This window comes from Gallus gallus, chromosome 5 (genome assembly GCF_016699485.2).
Source record: "Gallus gallus isolate bGalGal1 chromosome 5, bGalGal1.mat.broiler.GRCg7b, whole genome shotgun sequence".
Lineage (NCBI taxonomy): Eukaryota > Metazoa > Chordata > Aves > Galliformes > Phasianidae > Gallus > Gallus gallus.
Genome location: NC_052536.1, coordinates 17,910,466 through 17,927,260, shown reverse-complemented (window position 1 = coordinate 17,927,260; position 16,795 = coordinate 17,910,466). Strand labels below are relative to the sequence as shown.

The window sequence follows — 16,795 nt, the reverse complement described above, 5'->3', positions numbered from 1 at the left end:
ACTGCACTGCCGACCGCCTGCAGACGGTACGGGACTGAACGGAGGCGCCGTACGGAGCCGGTAAGGGGCGCGGTGGGTGCGGGCCGCCCGGGGATGCTCGGTGCCCCTCTCTCAGCTCACCGCAGCGCTGCCCGAGAGCTGCCTCTGCAGGAGGAACGATGGCGGGCTGCGGGAGTGGGGGGCAGCCGTCCTCCCGAAGAGCGGAGAGGATGGGGTTTGTGGGATGGGTAACGGCACCGGGACCGCGGCAGTACCGCAGTGCGCCGTGTGTCTGTGTATATGTAGATACTCTGTGCCGTAGGGCAGAGCCACAGCCCCCGCCCGGCGGTGCTGCAGCGCCCTGGGGACGGTGCGCCCTGCCGGAGCCGTGCCGGCCGCGGGGTAAATGGGCGCGGTGCGATGGGATGCGGAACGGGCTGCTCCGAGCGGCTGCGGAGCTGCCCCGGGGACGAGTCAGGGTCCCCGTCGCCACCCACTGCCACCCCACAGCCTCTCTGGGGCTGCGGCACAGCGACGACCCAGCCTCGTCCGTGGGCGAGCGGTCCCGGGGGGCTGCAGAGATTCCTCCGGCGCGGTCCTCAGCCGCGGCGTCAGGACAGCTGTGTCACCGGGGCCGGTGGGATGCCCCAGTGAAAACAGCGACTCGGACGATTTAGGAATCCAATTTCTATTCAAATCACAAAAGACAGGTACGTCGCAGCGTTACTGCCGTCAAAACCATCGTGCTGGCTACTCTGACCTTTATTGTTGCGGCTGTGACTCGTTTCTGCCACGCGGCAATTCTGCCAAGCGGCAAAGCGGCGCCGTGCCGGGCTGAGCCGTGCCGTACTGTGCCGCGGGCACTGCGGGCTGAGGGTCTCTCCAAGATGGCGGCGTCCCGGGGCGCTGCGGGCTGTGATTTATCTTGGGAAACATCACATCCCGCGTCCGAGAGCTTCTTCTTATTATTATTATTCAGTTTATATAATACGGAGGAAAAAAACTGTTTATATATTTGGCTTATGACTTCAGAAGGATTTCAGTATTGCTTTACTACAAAGCCACCTCTCGAAGTTCTGCTGGGAGGAAAAGGTTCCGCCACCTTGTGCCTACGGCCTCTCAAGTGCGTACGGAAGTAGCTCCAAGCAGAACAAGCACAGTCGAGAGCAGTGATGTCAGTGCCCTGCTGCGGTCCTATGGCGAAACTTCTTATCTGAATTCCTGCAGTGCTTTGGGACTGCCAAATCCCACCTGGGCTTTGAAGCTAAACACAATTCCCGGTCCTTCTGCCACAAGTGTGTCTTTCTGTCCCCAGATCTGCTTGGTGCCGGGTCTGAAGAAGGGCCTCAGGTGTGGGGCCCTGGGAAGCTTTGCACCGAGTCGTTTACCGTGGAAAACATCGACTTTTTACATGTGTAAATAGCGGAGAATGGTTTTAAACTAAGAGAAGGAAGATATAGATTAGGTGCCGAGGCCAATTCTTTATTCAGAGGGCAGTGAGGCCCTGGCACAGCTGCCCGGAGGAGCTGTGGGTGCCCCATCCCCGAAGGTGCTGAAGACTGGGTGGGATGGGGGGGTGGGATGGGGCCCTGGGCAACCCGATCTGGTGGGGAGCAGCCCTGCCCATAGCAGGGGTGTGAAACTGGGTGGGCTTTAAGGTCCCTTCCAACCCAAGCCGTTGTGTGATTCAGAAGAGCACGTTCTCTGCAATGGTGGGTATGGATATTCAGCAGTAGGCTCACACAGCTCACACACCTCATCGTCCAGACTGGCGCGGCTGGGAGAATTGTGGGGAGAGGGGCAAGCGGCCCTGTGGTGAGGGCAGGTCTCAAACAGCCCTGAGAGAGGGAGGGAAGGAGCATGGGGTGGCTGTGGGGTTATTGGCGGATTGCTGTGAAAGAGAAGACGTGCAGGACCACAGGCCCCTCTTGCAGAAGGTGACAGCTGGTGCTGGCGAGAGCTCTTGTGCAGTGTGAGCAGCAATGCTGCAGCCAGTGGGGCTCCGGGCCCAGCGCCCGGCGTGAAACCTTCTCCATGAAGGTGAAAGTCACTTTTGTCTCTTCTCTTTCAGTGGTTTTCTGATGGCCAATGACTTCGGTCACACAGAATCCCTTTCTGAGACCTTGATTCCCCACCACGTATTTTGCCAGTTCTGTATGTATTTTAAATATAATAGATATTTTAAATCGGTTTATGCCCCCCAAACAGGGAAGAAGCATGATCAAGATGAATTGTGTCCTGCTAACCGCCTGCATTGTTCTGCTTGCTTTCTCTAGTTCTGGTGAGTATAATGGAGGCTCTTTGCTGATGGAATGTTATGACAATGTGTGAAGGAATCATGGAAACAATGTCTGTGAGGGAAAAATAACAAGAAAGGCCTGCATTATTTAATGTTGCTGCGGGGAATGAGGGTAACTTTATAGGCAGGGCTTCGTTTCTGTGGCTGATTGTCTTTGGTCAGAGAGAGAGCTGTGTGCAGAACGTGCTGCTGCTTAACATGGCAACTAAATACGCTGTTTTGCTGGTGGAATATTGAATTCCTGCTGTATAATTTAGAAACGAGGGGTGTAGCACAAGGGAGAAATGAGGTAGAATGAAAGGAACAAGGGAGAAAGGGATGGAATACAATTCCGGTAAAAATACCTCTTGTCTGTCACGTTGGAAGAATCTAACTTTTAAATAAAAGAAGCAAAAAAAAAAAAAAGATTATGCAGGGGATATAAAGATGAGTGCTTTTTAAAATGTAGTATGTAAAGCACATGCTTCAAAATCTCACTTGCAAAATTGCCAGTCTCCACATGTGCGCTGACAAAACCTTATGCATTTCAGCTGGAGGGTAGGTTAACAACAAGAAATACGCTTTTTGGCAGTCAAATGCAGCCACTGTTTCTTCATTTTTCTTTTCAATGCTGCTTGTTCAGTAAGGCAAAACTCTGTCTTCTTAGGCTATGCTCTGAAGTGTTATCACTGCGAGAACAGCCCTTCCTTGTGCAAGACCAACAGCACTTGCTTATCAAATGAGGACACATGCTTGCAGATGAGATTTGGTAGGTATAGTGACTTACAGACCTAAAGTAAACATGGCTATATCTGTTTTAATTGCCTGTGCACTTGAACATAACTTGCATTTCTTAGCCTTCTGCAAAAGAAGGTTGCAAATATAAGCTTGAAGGTCGTGCTTGTAGTAAATTGGTGTATTTTGACCTCCAAGCAACTGATACAGATTGCTATGATTTGGATATTTGATATATATGTGTATTAGCATGTATACAGATGTCTCACTATGTACTGAGTTTGTGGCTGACACACCTTTTGCTTTGGCTTGTTGCCTCCAAGGAGTCCAAGCGGATAAGCCCATGAAGGCATATAAGGGAGAAATCTTTTCTGAATTGGACATTCATTGTGATCATTGTAAAGTTTATATTTCTGATGTAAAGATGGTAAATACCTCAGCTGAAGATCATTCTAGCTCTGTAACAAAGTATATATTCATCTTCAGTTCTGGAGTTTGCTTTCTATTTGAAAGGCAGAGATGAAACTGTGGCCGTTTTCCCAGACTTCCTTTGCGTTGTGGATTACTCAGCAAAGCCTTTTAATTGCTTCTGAATTCTGGATTCTGAAGCTAATCACTTTCTAGTTGGAGCTCCCCTACTGGGAGCTTGGCATCTTGCATGAGGATGTCCACAGTCTCACAAAGGCTCTCTGGCAGGAATAAGAGCACAGGCTGTGTGAGGTGAACCTGCCAGCTGAGTGCTGCACTACGTCAGCTCCAGCAGCTCTTGTCTTACTGCATGTCCCTTGGAAATGAAGCAATGAGCAAATTGAAACAACCTCCTGGTTTCCCAACTGGTTCCTTCTGCCCTAAGAGACTGTTGTGCTGATTTTAGGACCTCCATCTTCCCAGGATGGTTGTTGCTGAAGCTCGTGGCATGGAGAAAGGAGGCTTCAGCCTAAGCAGCGATTCTCAGTCTGTATCAAAAGTAGCATTGCTTTCAACATTCTCTTAATCTTTTTAATTATTTTGCAGGTAAACTGCGAACGTCCTCCTGCTGGAAGTTGTCTCAGTGCAATGTGAATGACATTGCTGTATTCTATCAGTTGGATAATTTTGATTACTTCTGCTGCCAACAAGACTTGTGCAATGAGGGCGCCGTTACTGGAGTTAACAAGGCAGCTTTCAGTATTGCCCCCGTAATGGCCATGTTATGGATGCTCCTGTAGCAATCCTGGTCTGTATGCTGTATTTCCAAGCTGAAATTATACAAAATCATTATTAACTCTTCTCTCAGTTGTACTTCTTGCAGTTTCAGTTCCTAGCTGTGAGCTGAAGCAAGGCCTTTTAATTTTCAATTTTGTTTTTTTAAGGTTCCATCTGGTAAACTGCTGTCTCCATGTGTGTGAAGGAGACCCATATTGTTAACATTTTCAGGAAGTCCAGGAGCTTTGGCATGACATCTGCCCAGTGGAAATACCTAATTCTGAACTAGCGTTACATTGTGGAGGGCCTGGACAAACCTCTGAGGGTGATATGGAAATGAAGGAATAACGTATGTTTTGTGTTGAAAAACTCTGATTTCTTACTGTCCCATGAATTTTAATTAATTTTATTTGAGATTTTGGTTCTCTTGGATGCTACCTTTTCATACGCCAAGCAGTGGGTTTACCCTTGACACAGAAAGTGTTGACCCATAAGTATAAACTTGCTGCAGTATTCATGGTGAATGCTGAAGTATTTGTTTTTAGGTGATGAAGACTCTTTGTTCCTATCACTCTAACAGTTTTTGTCAGTTATACAAACCGATAATGTAATGGTCAATACTATTATTTTGGAAGAAAGCATCAAGGTTTCTTAAAACAAAAACCAAATAATGCTTTTAGTGTGGAAAACTCCTCCTCTTTTTATATTTCCGTGGGCACGCAGATTACATATGCCAGCTTCTTTTCTGGGCTTTCATTTTACAGTTAATTTTGCTTATATTTTTTCTCCAGGCCTAGGATTTAAGCTAAGCATGTGCTTTGCACTAAATATTTCTTGGTATACCAAAAATTGTTTATAAAATGCTAAGGAATTAAAATGGCACATCTAGTTTACTTTCCCGTGTAATCAGCTTTTGTTTTCGTTGAAACACCTGAGCAGGTAAACTTAATCCTTTAGGCTTCCATAAGAGTATTAAACAAACATTTGCAGAACTTTATATTTTGACCTTTATGCAACTGTATAAACGCCAGTCAAAATACACGTGCATCTAAATAGCATGAAGAATAACGCTCGGTTTGTATGTGTACGACTTCTAAAGCTCGAACGCTGCACATTGTTCTGACTCAGTGGTGGAGACAGACCTTTGGTCTTAGGGAGCCTCTCAGTTAAGTACGATGCCAAATCTTCCTTTGACAAGTTTGGAACTCTTCTCACGTTCCCACAAGAGTAATGGTCCATCGCCAATGGTATATTCTCTTTCTGAGGGCCCTGGCTCGTGCTGTCCAGGGTGTCAGTGACACCAGCTCACTCAGTCACAACAAAGGCAAGGGACTGCACTGTGTTACTCCAAACCATCATGTATCCTGCAATGCACTTTTTGGCTAAGCTTACCTTAGCTATGAAAGCATCCTGAGATCTCTCTGGTCACTCAAAATATGAAAGCTATGCTGTCTTTGATAAATAAAAATGTAAAAAAGAAAATGTGGGAAGTGTGGTTACTTAAGAGCACGCTACTTGCAGCTGAATATAATTCTCATTTCCAAGCAAGATGCATCTATGCTTTCCATCTGGAGACTCTCCTTAAGTGCGAGCCAGGCTTCTCTCGCTTCTGACCTGGAGGTGGCTGCAATATACAGGCCATGAGTTTTGGCAGAGTGATTATAGCTTTAGGGAGTTGTTATGCTGGGAAACAAGGAGGGTTAGTGGTCTTTCTCTAAGTGAAGAAGTGAAGTAGTATTGGTATGACACTGGAGGGAAGCAGTGGAACATGTGGTCCGTGAATCTCTTAGGAGTTGTCCTGTAGAAAATACTGATTTCCCATCATTTGGGAAAGAAGAGTTGTCAGTGCCAAAGCATATAATATAACATACTTTGGTAGAGGTACAACGTTCCTATGGGAAAAATAAAGCTGATAGAGCTGAGACGTTTTAGAAAGAACAAAGAGAGTTTGTAGGAGAAGGGAAGTTTAAAAAAGGGAAAAAGCAAACAAAAAAAAAAGGATAAATATTTAAAAGACTTGACAAGAAGGGTTAATTCTGTAATCACAGAGGTAATAAATTTCTGTGGTGGTAAAGGAAGGTGGTCAGACCTTCCTTACCATGAGGATAGTTAGTTAGGTAGTAAGTATTTTGTGTGATTAACGGTGTCCTGTGAGATACAGGCTATAGTGCCTATGGCTGTCTACATTACCATGGAGTCTGGGGTAACTTGTCACTGTTTTCCAGTTTTTGTTGTCATTGTTTTTCTTTGTTTTTTAAATTATCTAAATTGTTTGCTGCATTCTAAATTGGTTCCACAACTAAAGCCCAGTACTTATCTGTTTACCTTTGGGCGTGCTTTATTTGTCAATGCTGAGGAAGCAGAGAGCTCAGCGGGAAGCTGAGCAAGCAATTTCCTCCCAGCACTCATTGTATTGAGAGAAGTGAGGAGGATAACAAGCAAGGAGCAATTCCTCCTAAATGTGGAGGCAGTAAAGTAGTCCCAGCAGAGAAATCTTCACCTGTTTCTGAGGGGCGTGTATCTTGCTGAGGAAGAAATTCAGTGTTAGGGCTGAAGGGAGTCATAACAGGGCAGTTAGGCTACATTGGGTTAGAGGGTAAGGAAGACTTGTGGATGATACAGTCCTCGTGAATTTATACTCTGTGTTGATTATTGCAACAGGTCAATTCACACTGCAAATAAAAGTGAAAGTTTAAGAAAGTCCTGGCCTCTTTCACTGAAGTGGAATGGTTAAAAAATACTCGGAGCAAAGATGCAGGTAAGTTTTCTGAACCAGTTTCTGAAACTAAAATCCAGGAGTCCCTTAAGGAATGGTGATACAAGGGGAAATGAAGCAACAGACACCAAAACACGATGTTCCCCAGGCAGCACTTGTATGCGCATTCCTATATGTGAGAGTGGAAAGCTGTAGTTCTGGGCCTGAAGAGACTACAGGGCGGGCTGTGCCCAGAGGCACGTAAACCTTCTATAGCTACATCTTCCATGTACGTTCTCTTTCTGCTGCTCTCAATTTTGCCTCAGAACCATAGAGGTTTCTTCATTTATGAGGTCGGTCATTGTTAAATACGTTAGAATTTCTGAATTATAAACACCACGCAGAAAAATCTGTTCAGAAACGAATGAGGAAAACTACCTGAAGGCAGATGGACCATTACCTGAATACGTTTTGGGCCGTTATATCTGAAGCCTCTTTCCTGCACATGAAAATCTCTAGATATGATCAAATGCTGGTCTTGTTGAAGTGGTTAGGAGTTTAGTTTTCAGCAAGATGCCTTCCAGGCCCTGTTTTTCAAGTGCTAGCTAGCCCAACTGTGTTGTGAGGGCATAACACAGTGCTGTTGTTCCCATGCACGCGCTTCCCAAAGAAGCCTTTATTCCTGAGAGCATTAATGCGTGCGGTGCCGGGAAGCCCGTGGCCATGACGTGGCTGGGAATTTCAGTGGGAAGTGCCTGTGGGAGCTCCTGGCCTCGCATCACACGGGCCCAGCGGCAGCTGGTGGAAAGGACCAGGCGGCCTTTGTAATAAACAGCGTTTAGTCATAGGACACCAGCTGCGAGCTGGAAGGAAGGGCACACTGGGAAAAGCAACGCTGTGACACTGGTCATACTGGAAAGCTGTTTCGCTTCATCTCCGAGAACACTGACGTGCGCGGCTGTCGTTACAGCGGAGCCGCAGTGCACCGATACTCCCAGAGATGCTCATCTCTTCCCGGGGCATTCAGACTTCGGTCATCGGCCATCACGCTCCCTCAGGGCAGAGGCTCCTCCGCGCCGCCAGGGGGCGCTGCAACACCGACGTGCCGCGGGGGCGTGGCTCGCTGCCGCGCCGGGCGCTGCGGGGCCGTGCCGAGGCGGAGGCGGAGGAGGTGGTAGCGCCGCGCGGGGCCCGGCGCGGCTCGCCCGCCCACCGGCACCCGCAGGTGAGTGGGGCCGCGCTGGGCCGCTTCGCCGCAGCTTGGCGGTGGGGGGTCGCAGCCCGCGGGGTTCAGCGCAGGGGTGCTGCGCCAGACAGGTGGGGAGCGGCGGGGCCTGCGCCTCCTCTTCCCGTACCTCCTCCGGCTCTGGGGGCGCTGTCCGGGCCGAGCTGGGGCGGTCGTTGGGGGGGAAGGCCCTGCTGGGCCGGGCCGGGCCGGGCCTCCTCGTTTGGGCTGTGCTCTGCCTCGGCCCTGCGCCTGAAGGGGCCGCAGCGGTGTGCGGTGACGGTGCTGGTGGCTCTGCAGGAAGCGTGTGCAGCCAGGGAGCTATGGCTTTCCAGGAGGAACGTGATCTGTGTTCTCGAGAAGCTGTTTGTAGTAAGCGCATGTAAGAACTGTGCAGGTGTGCCGTTAAATCTATTGCAGGTAAAAGCAAAACTGCAGGTGCAATGAGAAAATAAATATATTAACGCACTTTTCTTTGGGTCTCTGTGTTTAAAGCACAAGTGTTCAGAGAATTGTATTAGAAGTAATAAAGCACTGTTGATAATCTACTATAGACTTGTGAAAGAAGAGAAAGGGAGCACCATTACCTTCCCAGGTAGTAAGAGGAGTTCTGCCTCTGTTTGCTGCTATGCTTCTGCAAAGGAGAAGGAAGACCTCCTGTAATGCCTTCATACTGAGAACTCATATTGAGCGTGCATGAAGCCATTTTTATATCAGAATGGCTTTCAACAGCCATGGGGAAAGTGAGTGTGGGGGTTCTGTGACCTCTCACGTATTTGTTGCTGCTGAAAGGTGCCCTGCCCACAGCTGTGTGCTCTTCATTGCCCCTTGTGCTAGGCCCTGACATAGCTGGCTCTGGGAAGTGAGCAGGCTGGAACTCTCCCAGGTGAATGCATGGTTGGATTTTTTTAGCTGGACTTGACTGCAGCTGGAGCAGGACCAATAGAATGGAGGAGTATGGAGCCAAAGCTTCCAGAGGAGCTTTTTTCATTGATAAAATCCCATTGTGATAAGAGTTGAAACCTCAGTTGTCCTTTGAGCATAAGTTGAAACTTGCTTCGCTGCAGTTAAGGAAACCTTAGTTCTATCTCTTGGAATTTGCGAAAGGTTTGAGTATGCCGCCTGTTGTCCCTCAGTGAAGGAAAGACTGAGAGGAATGAGTGTACAGTGCATGGCGAAGAATGGTGATCAGCATGGTAGGAAATGCAAGACGAAGAGCAGGATGAGGTACTGGCAGTGATGGAGCAGCGTGGAACACTGAAAGTGAGGGTGAGCAGGTAGATGTTGCAGAAGAAAGACAAACACAGAGAAGGTTTGGACAGATGGTTTGGACTCTCAGCTTCTTTTGTGCTTGGTGACTGATAGTGCTATGTCCAGGAAATAGGCTAGCACAGGAAGGACAATTGGAGTAGAAAACTTGATTAAGTTCTGTTTAGATAATACTGCAAGGAGAAAGCATTGCACTGCATGAAGTTAATTTGCTTTAACTTGTTGTCAGCACAAGGAAAGCAAAAATCACTATTGTTTGGCTTCATGCTGGGTGAGGAATTTTTGTCTTTGTTTCCAAGCTTAGTTTGGAAAACTTGTCAATATTTAGTAGCCCTGCTATAAATAAAGATGATTGGGAAAGTAGCAGTTAAGGTATTCGGGTAGGAATGCTGGCACATGAAGTAGTTGAAGGCAATTCTATCAGTCAAAGCTGGAAATGAGCTGAAATATTCATAAGTAAAATGTAAATGCACCACCATATTACATCCAATGAGTCCTTTTTTGCTTCTCTGTACCTTGGTAACCCTTTTATGTCTCTGGAAATGAGCTTTTTAATGAGAGCAGATTTGATGTTAGAGCCCTAGAGGAGTAATAGACGGGGTTTTTACTTTTAAGTTGTATAATTTGCCTCCCCAAGCCCATAGCTACTTTGTTGGTTTTAATGTTAGGAAAGATTCTTAGCATAATCCATTTTGACCTTGTAGATAACATAGGCCATAGATTGCAGTCTGTGATTGCTGGTTTTAGCTTTTAGAAGATAAACATCTTTAAAAGCAGTCTCTACTGTTATTCTGCATACTTTTTAAGGTAAGCTATGTGCTAATGTTTATAATGAACCGGTTTCCAAATTCAGTAGTGCTGACTGATCTGTGCGTGCATATTTCAAAAGTATGCTGTACAGATGGGTGTTGCCAGAGGAGAGTGGAGATTATGGCTCAGGTGGGGCCTGGCTTCTCACTTTGTGCTGCTATTTGGAGTCTTATCCAGTGGCAGAGCAACATACATTAGTCTGCTCTTAATATACATCTCCATGGCGCAGTCTGGTGTTTACAGCACGGGATATTTTGAAGACTGCCCATTTTTTCCTCAGCCAGGCCTATTGCTATTACGCAGGACTGTTCTTAACCCCTGAGCTGCCTTCTGTCCACTTCATCTTCAGGATTTTGCCACCTTAGAGCCCTGAGTTGCCTTTATTTATCAGTCTACAGCTCTCCACATCCAGAGACTACAGTTACATGAGTCTAATACTTTGTTACTTTGTTTTATAGAACCACACGTTGATATGAACGCTGTCATACTGCAGGGGCAGGCAGTGTTTAAGGTCTGGTTAAATATTAGCAGCACTTCTATCTTTTATTTACATCTGGAAATAGCAACTATGCTGAATACTACTTTACAGTATTTACATTTTAAAGGCTTTTGGTTGTTTTTTTTTTTTAAATAGTGTTGACATTTTACAAACTTGGAGTCAAAAGGCACAATATGCATATTTTATACAAAATAGAATTATTTCTTAGCAACTAGTAATGTGATGGAGATCACAGGTGCTGTCACCATCAAACAGACAAGTTAGATTCAAATATTTTACTGTGAAATGTGCAGGGAGAAGGCTGAGTTGATTAGAGTTAACTGAGAGTCATTGATAACCACTGTTGTGTTATTTCATTTATGTTTTTTGTAGCCATCTGGAAACTATGTGGAAATGGGGTAGTGGAGATGATTCTCCATCCAAAGCAGTTGTAAGTAATGAATTACTTTTCAGTAATACTTTCTCTAATTGCTGTTATGCTAACAATATGTATTTGCTCTTTCATAAAGAAGTTGCTTAATTGCTTTTACCGGCATTCACTTTTAGGACTCTACAAGCGACTATAAGCCGAATTGGGTTCTTGCTTCCATTCTGCCTGATATTTAATCATAACACAACTGCTCTGCTCCTCTTCGTTATGCTTACATTGCTTGAAGAGAACATTCAGAGGAATTTTATGGGCTTTATCCCAAGTGTGTTATTTGTACATAGTGTGTTCAGTAAAATATTTTGTTACCTCTGGTTCCAGTAACAGCACTACTGGATGTCATGATGAAAATCCAGCAGTTAAGAAAACTCAGCCCTTGTACATTAAGTTGCTCAACATTTGCTACAGCTATTAATTATTTTCACAATCTGTTTAGCCATTCAAAATCAGAGTTGTCATCTTAAAGAAAAAAAACTATTTTAAATGAACTATTGCTATAATTATGCTAAAGCTTATATTGGGAAAAGTCTTACTGAGGGAAAGGTGAGGGCTATTGTGATTTCTGCTTCCTTAAAAAATGAAGCTTTCTTTAACATCTCGAGTAGAGTTAGCTAAATCCACTTGAAATCTTTCAAGTTTCTTCTTATGATTCCACACAGATCTTAGATCAGGGCCAGAAGGGAGAGTTGCTGTGCAAGAGAATCTGTAAGGATGAGGAAAAGGAAGAAACTGCAAGGAATTTCTGAGGTGGCAAAATATAGGCATTGATTGGGTCCAAATGGAGTGGTGGAATGGTCTGTCTGAACCGTAGTACAGTGAAGAGTGTTTCTACACAGAAGAAATCAGATCATTACAACTGTGCTGCGAGATCTCTTTAACATGGTTTTATATAACCCCTTCTGTTACTATATCTGTCAAACTAGCTATGACCAGTCTGGTATGTGCACATATACTATATGCATGTTTTAATGTTGCATTCTAAAAAGATTTGCTGTATGTGTTTAAAAAACAAACACACCCTCCTGCCTTTCAACCCCCCCCAAAAACCCACACCAAAACAGATGATTTTTTTGCACAAGGAGCATTGTCTGCACCACTTTGTTTGTTCAAAGTGTAGTTAATGTCTGCAGGCTGCGGGCTCTCAAGATGCAAGAAACATGTCGGTGACGGATTTGACTGAACAGCTGGCGAGTACTGAGCAGCTGGTAATACAGCTGAAGGAGCTTGTTCGAGAGAAGGATGCTGAGCTTCGAAATAAAGATCATCAGTTAAAGGTACCGTGTATGTATTCCTGTCAAAAAATCTGTTCAAAAAACCACTTCAGTCCTGTTTATCATAAGCTGATTTCGTATATAAAAGCTTAACAATCGGCTACAGCAGCAACTGGAGGAACTTTAGGATGCATTGGTGACAATTAGCTGTTATGGATGCCTGAATGTTAGAGCTTTTTGCCAGTGTATCATTCCAAAAGTTTTAACTGTGTGTGGCTACTACATAGGCAGTGGTCTCTTCAGTCTCTTCCAAAACTTTGTTTTGGATTTAGATTTCTTTGTTTTGTTATTAGATTTTTGTCTGTCTGTTTGTTTTTAATGGGACACTCGAAGGACGCAGTTGTTCACGGAGCTGACTTAAGTTCTTCATGACTCTGATGTTTGTAGGAGGAGAAGGAATCTGCTGATGCCAAACTTTCCAAAGTGAAGCTGCAAAACAAAGCCAAGGTTGCATCGTTAACCTCGCAACTGGAAGAACTTAAGAAACAGTTATCAGCATCAGGAGGCTCAGAGGAAAAAGCAGAACCAAAAAAGGTAAGTGCCTTTAAGCTTGAAAGTGGACAGTTTAATCTGCTAGACTTGAATATGGAGCTGAAGTCCCAATTTTGAGCTGCTTCGATCAGGTTACGATCAAGATAAACTTTGTAGTTGCTGTCTGCCAGTCTGCATATTTCTATGTAATTGATTTTACTGTAGAAATTTTGAAACTTGTGCATTGCTTTCAAATTGTTTTAGTAAAATAAAAAACTAAAAAATCGTACTGCTCTTTGTCTTATTAGCATCTCAAACTCTTCACATGAGTCAGGAATATATGTTTTTGAGAAGAAACGAAACAAAACTTGAGAAGAAAAAAACCCCACCTTGTAATTTTAATAACCAGAACAACTGTGGCAATCTAAAAATGGCCTTGGAAGCAAAGTTTGGATTAAATGTAGTAATCTCTCATTTTAGGTGACCAGCATTTACCAGTAACAGAGATTTTAAATTTGTTTGTAGTAGTGTTTTCATATGAGTAGATTTGTTTTCCTTCAAAAAAGCATGTTTTAATGTCATGTAACTTCTCTAACAACTTTAGTGAGACTTGAATGTTTGACTAATTATTTGAACAGCTGATCTGTTTTCGTAGCAAGACGTGTTCTTAGCATTTGGGTTTGATTTCTTTTGTAATCACAAAGAATTTCTATAATCCAGTCATTGTGCCTTCTGAATTCTGATTGGAACTACTGTGCTTTGGAGGGATTTCATTGACACTTTTTTCCCCGCTTTTTCCAATAGTCTCTTCTTTCCTCTGTGTTATATTGATTACACTTGCCAGGTTATGTGCGTTACAATGGCCAGAGGAAATAAATGCCCTTTCTGCATGTTTCAGTTCACTTTGCATCAATAATTATCAATAATGATTTAAATACGATGGTTTCTACAGGCTTAATAGAAATACCATGCTGCCTTCATTTAGCTTCTTGGATTTCTATATATAAAGGAATGGAAATACCAACCACGAGTAAAGATTACTTTATTTCACCATTATTGTTGGAATAGGCGGAGGTACCCCAAAGTCAGTCACTGCCTATTTATGGTATCAAAGACTCCGTGTTTTTGCAGGCATCAAGAGATGGTGACCAGGAAAATGCTGCAGCAAATCGTGGGAAAATACTGGTGCTGAGAAAGAGAATTGAAGAACTGGAATCCCAGATCACACAAAAAAATGAGGAGTTACAAAAGAAGGTGGTGTTTTAAGTGATGCTTAGTGTGTGTTTTTTGACGTTTGTGGTGCAGGATTATATTTAAAGGCTGAACGGATGTCCTGAGAAAGCTTTTGGTTGAGAAGAAAGAGAAGGATGTATGTGGTAACCTGCTTGAGAAAATGCAGTAATGGTTGTTTCATTGTGTCTTGGGTTGATGAATTCTGTAGAATACTTCTATGGTATTTTGGTAGTAAATGGAAAGGGAAAAACTGTATGACCTGTGTGGGCTAATATCATCTTTAAACCTTTTATTTTGAATGAAAATGCTCTTTTGCTTCAGTTGCAAAAAGCAATTCATAAGAGGAACAAATGCAAGCAAGGAATAATTTCATGTTTTGTGTTTTGTGCATATTGTTATTGACTGTAGAAAGTGGTAGGAATGTGTGTGCTACAGAATTTCAGTGAGAAACAGGCTTAGTAATTAAATGTTATGACTAAAATTGAGCTGCGTTATAAATGTGGCAGTTTTTTTCAGTAACTTGAAATAGACTATAAGAAGGTAATACAAGCTGGTCTTCTGTGCTGTAGATGATAGAAGTATCGATTACATACAGTGTTGTCTTTTCATTTTCAGGATGCTGAATTGGAGGCTCAGCGCTATCGGGGGACTGAAATGGATGCCATGCTGGCAGAGAAAGAAAAGAAGTTAGCTGAAAGAGATGCCTATATCATCGATTTACAGATAGCATGTGGATCAGGTGGTGTTACCAATGAAGTACTCCTGCCCAATGAAGAGCTGAAGGTATATTTCATAGCAGGGAACCCAACGAACCCTGGTGTTACGTGATCAATCCTTTTCTGAAGCATAAGTAATCTGTAGTTATTCACATGACTACAATTTCTTCACTGATCATCTCACTAATTTTGTTAGATCTAATATTTATTTACTATGGTCAATATCATTAATACTGACTTTGGAATCTGCTGACAAACTTCATACAAATTTATACTAGACCTGAATTTCTAGTTTAATGTTGCTTACTATTAGAGGAAGGGATTGGAGGTGGGTTTGTGGTGATTGCTTTTCTTTATTCTGGAGCCATTCTTCTTAACATCTTATGGTTTGCATTCTAAAGAACGAGCTATCCATTAAAGAATCATCCCTACAAAGCATGCAGATTCTTGTTCAGCAACTTAACAAGAAGGTTGGAGACAGTGAAGAAAAATGCAGCTTGTTCCAGGAAGAGATTGAGAGTCTTAAAAATGTTCAGAGCAATGAAAGAAAACGTTTCCAAAAGATGGAAGCTACATATATAGAAAATGTAAGTAAGCACTGTAAAAAATATTTACATTTGTTGGTGGAAGAAGAGGTGTATTGGCTGTAGTGGTGCTATCTCAATATCTGAGAAAAGCCATACTTTTACAAAATATTAATTTCAGTGATTCTTGAGTTAAGGTCTAAATAGTCATCAGATGAAATAAAAACAATGAGACTGTAAGTAGATGGTTTGTACAGGTGATTATTGAAGATGAAAGTGTTGTGCAAGGAAGGATTTCAACAATGTGGCTGATGTCTGTGCACAGAGGAATTAGAATGTAAATGAGTGAATTCTACTAGAATGTGGAGCATTCTAGTAGAAGAACCTCCAAATCCTCTTCCTTGTGGCACTGTTTCTGAAGGTGCCGAAATGTACACATGCAGTTTCCAGTGGTCTTTCTGAGTTATTTAACCATTCTGAATACAGTCAGCATCCTCTTTTCCAGACTGAACAATCCCAGTTCCCTCAGCTGTTCCACATAAGACTTGTGCTCCAGACCCTTCATAGCTTCATTGCCTTTCTCTGGACATACTCAAGGGCTTCAATGTCTTTCTTGTCATTTGAAGTTTGTTATTGTAGAATTGAAGCATATTTCGTGCAAGTTGGAGATTTATCTGTATGCATCATTGTCTTTGGTAATCACTGACTGATTACTGTATTTACTGCTAAGCAGAAGCAAAACTCAGACTTCACAGAATACATTATTTTGCTGTACTTTAGTTACCTCAGTGTTCTTTTAATGTACTTTTCTGAACAGGTTTCATATTTACTTTGTATGTATTTTCAGGTACGTGTGCTTCAAAATATAATTCATGAAAAAGAAAAAGAGCTGGAAGCACAGGGAAGAAAGCATGAGCAGGAGCTGTTTAAATTAGCTGCTAAATCTGATGCGAGTGCTGACTTAGAACAGGTGTGTTGCTTTGGAAACTTGGTAAATTGCTTTGACTTAACCATGGGAGTTTGGAATAATGTAATTAATAACCATTATCACAGAATCACAACGACCTCTATGACGCTGTTCAGGTGTCTGGTTGGGAAACTAAAGATAAGACTTTCACTTTGTCTTCTGAAAGTATTAACCTCCGTATTGATAGCTTGATTTTTTTTTGCTAGCTATTAAAGGCCTTGAAGCAGAAGCTCCACGAAAAGGAAGAAGTCATGCTGGGAAGAACACAGGTGATAGATGTGCTGCAAAAAGAACTGGATGCCAAGGACCAGGAGTTGAAAGTAAGAAATATCACATACACACTGCTCTACTCACCTGGTCAATTACAAGTTCTGAAAACTGTTGATTGTATACAGAGATGATTCTGCATAAAGTACTTCGGCAGTGCTCTGGGAGGTTTTAACACGTGCAGATGGTGTAATTGTGATTGTGTGCAAAATATTAATTTCAGTTAGGAAATGAATTGTAAGGA

General features: G+C 43.4%; 2 protein-coding genes across 11 annotated transcripts in view; both read left to right on the top strand.

The window, feature by feature from the left end:
• Window positions 1–21: 21 nt before the first annotated feature.
• Window positions 22–5,659, top strand: CD59 (CD59 molecule). The gene is made up of 4 exons (NM_001389495.2): window positions 22–60; window positions 2,188–2,260; window positions 2,925–3,026; window positions 4,007–5,659. The coding sequence occupies exons 2-4, from the start codon at window positions 2,197–2,199 to the stop codon at window positions 4,198–4,200; spliced, it is 360 nt and encodes a 119-aa protein (NP_001376424.1). The 5' UTR covers window positions 22–60; window positions 2,188–2,196; the 3' UTR covers window positions 4,201–5,659.
• Window positions 5,660–8,014: 2,355 nt separating this feature from the next.
• LOC415641 (nesprin-1-like) overlaps window positions 8,015–16,795 on the top strand; it is a 42,563-nt gene continuing 33,782 nt past the window's right edge. For 8 of the 10 annotated variants that reach the window (XM_040701800.2, XM_040701798.2, XM_040701794.2 and 5 more), the window contains exons 1-9: window positions 8,015–8,097; window positions 11,048–11,105; window positions 12,233–12,376; window positions 12,761–12,907; window positions 13,976–14,098; window positions 14,693–14,860; window positions 15,195–15,380; window positions 16,165–16,287; window positions 16,491–16,604. In XM_040701800.2, the coding sequence (XP_040557734.1) occupies window positions 11,061–11,105; window positions 12,233–12,376; window positions 12,761–12,907; window positions 13,976–14,098; window positions 14,693–14,860; window positions 15,195–15,380; window positions 16,165–16,287; window positions 16,491–16,604 (1,050 nt within the window). In that variant the 5' untranslated portion in view covers window positions 8,015–8,097; window positions 11,048–11,060. Of the gene's footprint in view, window positions 8,518–11,047; window positions 11,106–12,214; window positions 12,377–12,760; window positions 12,908–13,975; window positions 14,099–14,692; window positions 14,861–15,194; window positions 15,381–16,164; window positions 16,288–16,490; window positions 16,605–16,795 lie in introns of all 10 variants that reach the window. The other 2 variants (XM_046942397.1, XM_040701791.2) reach the window with 2 other exon arrangements.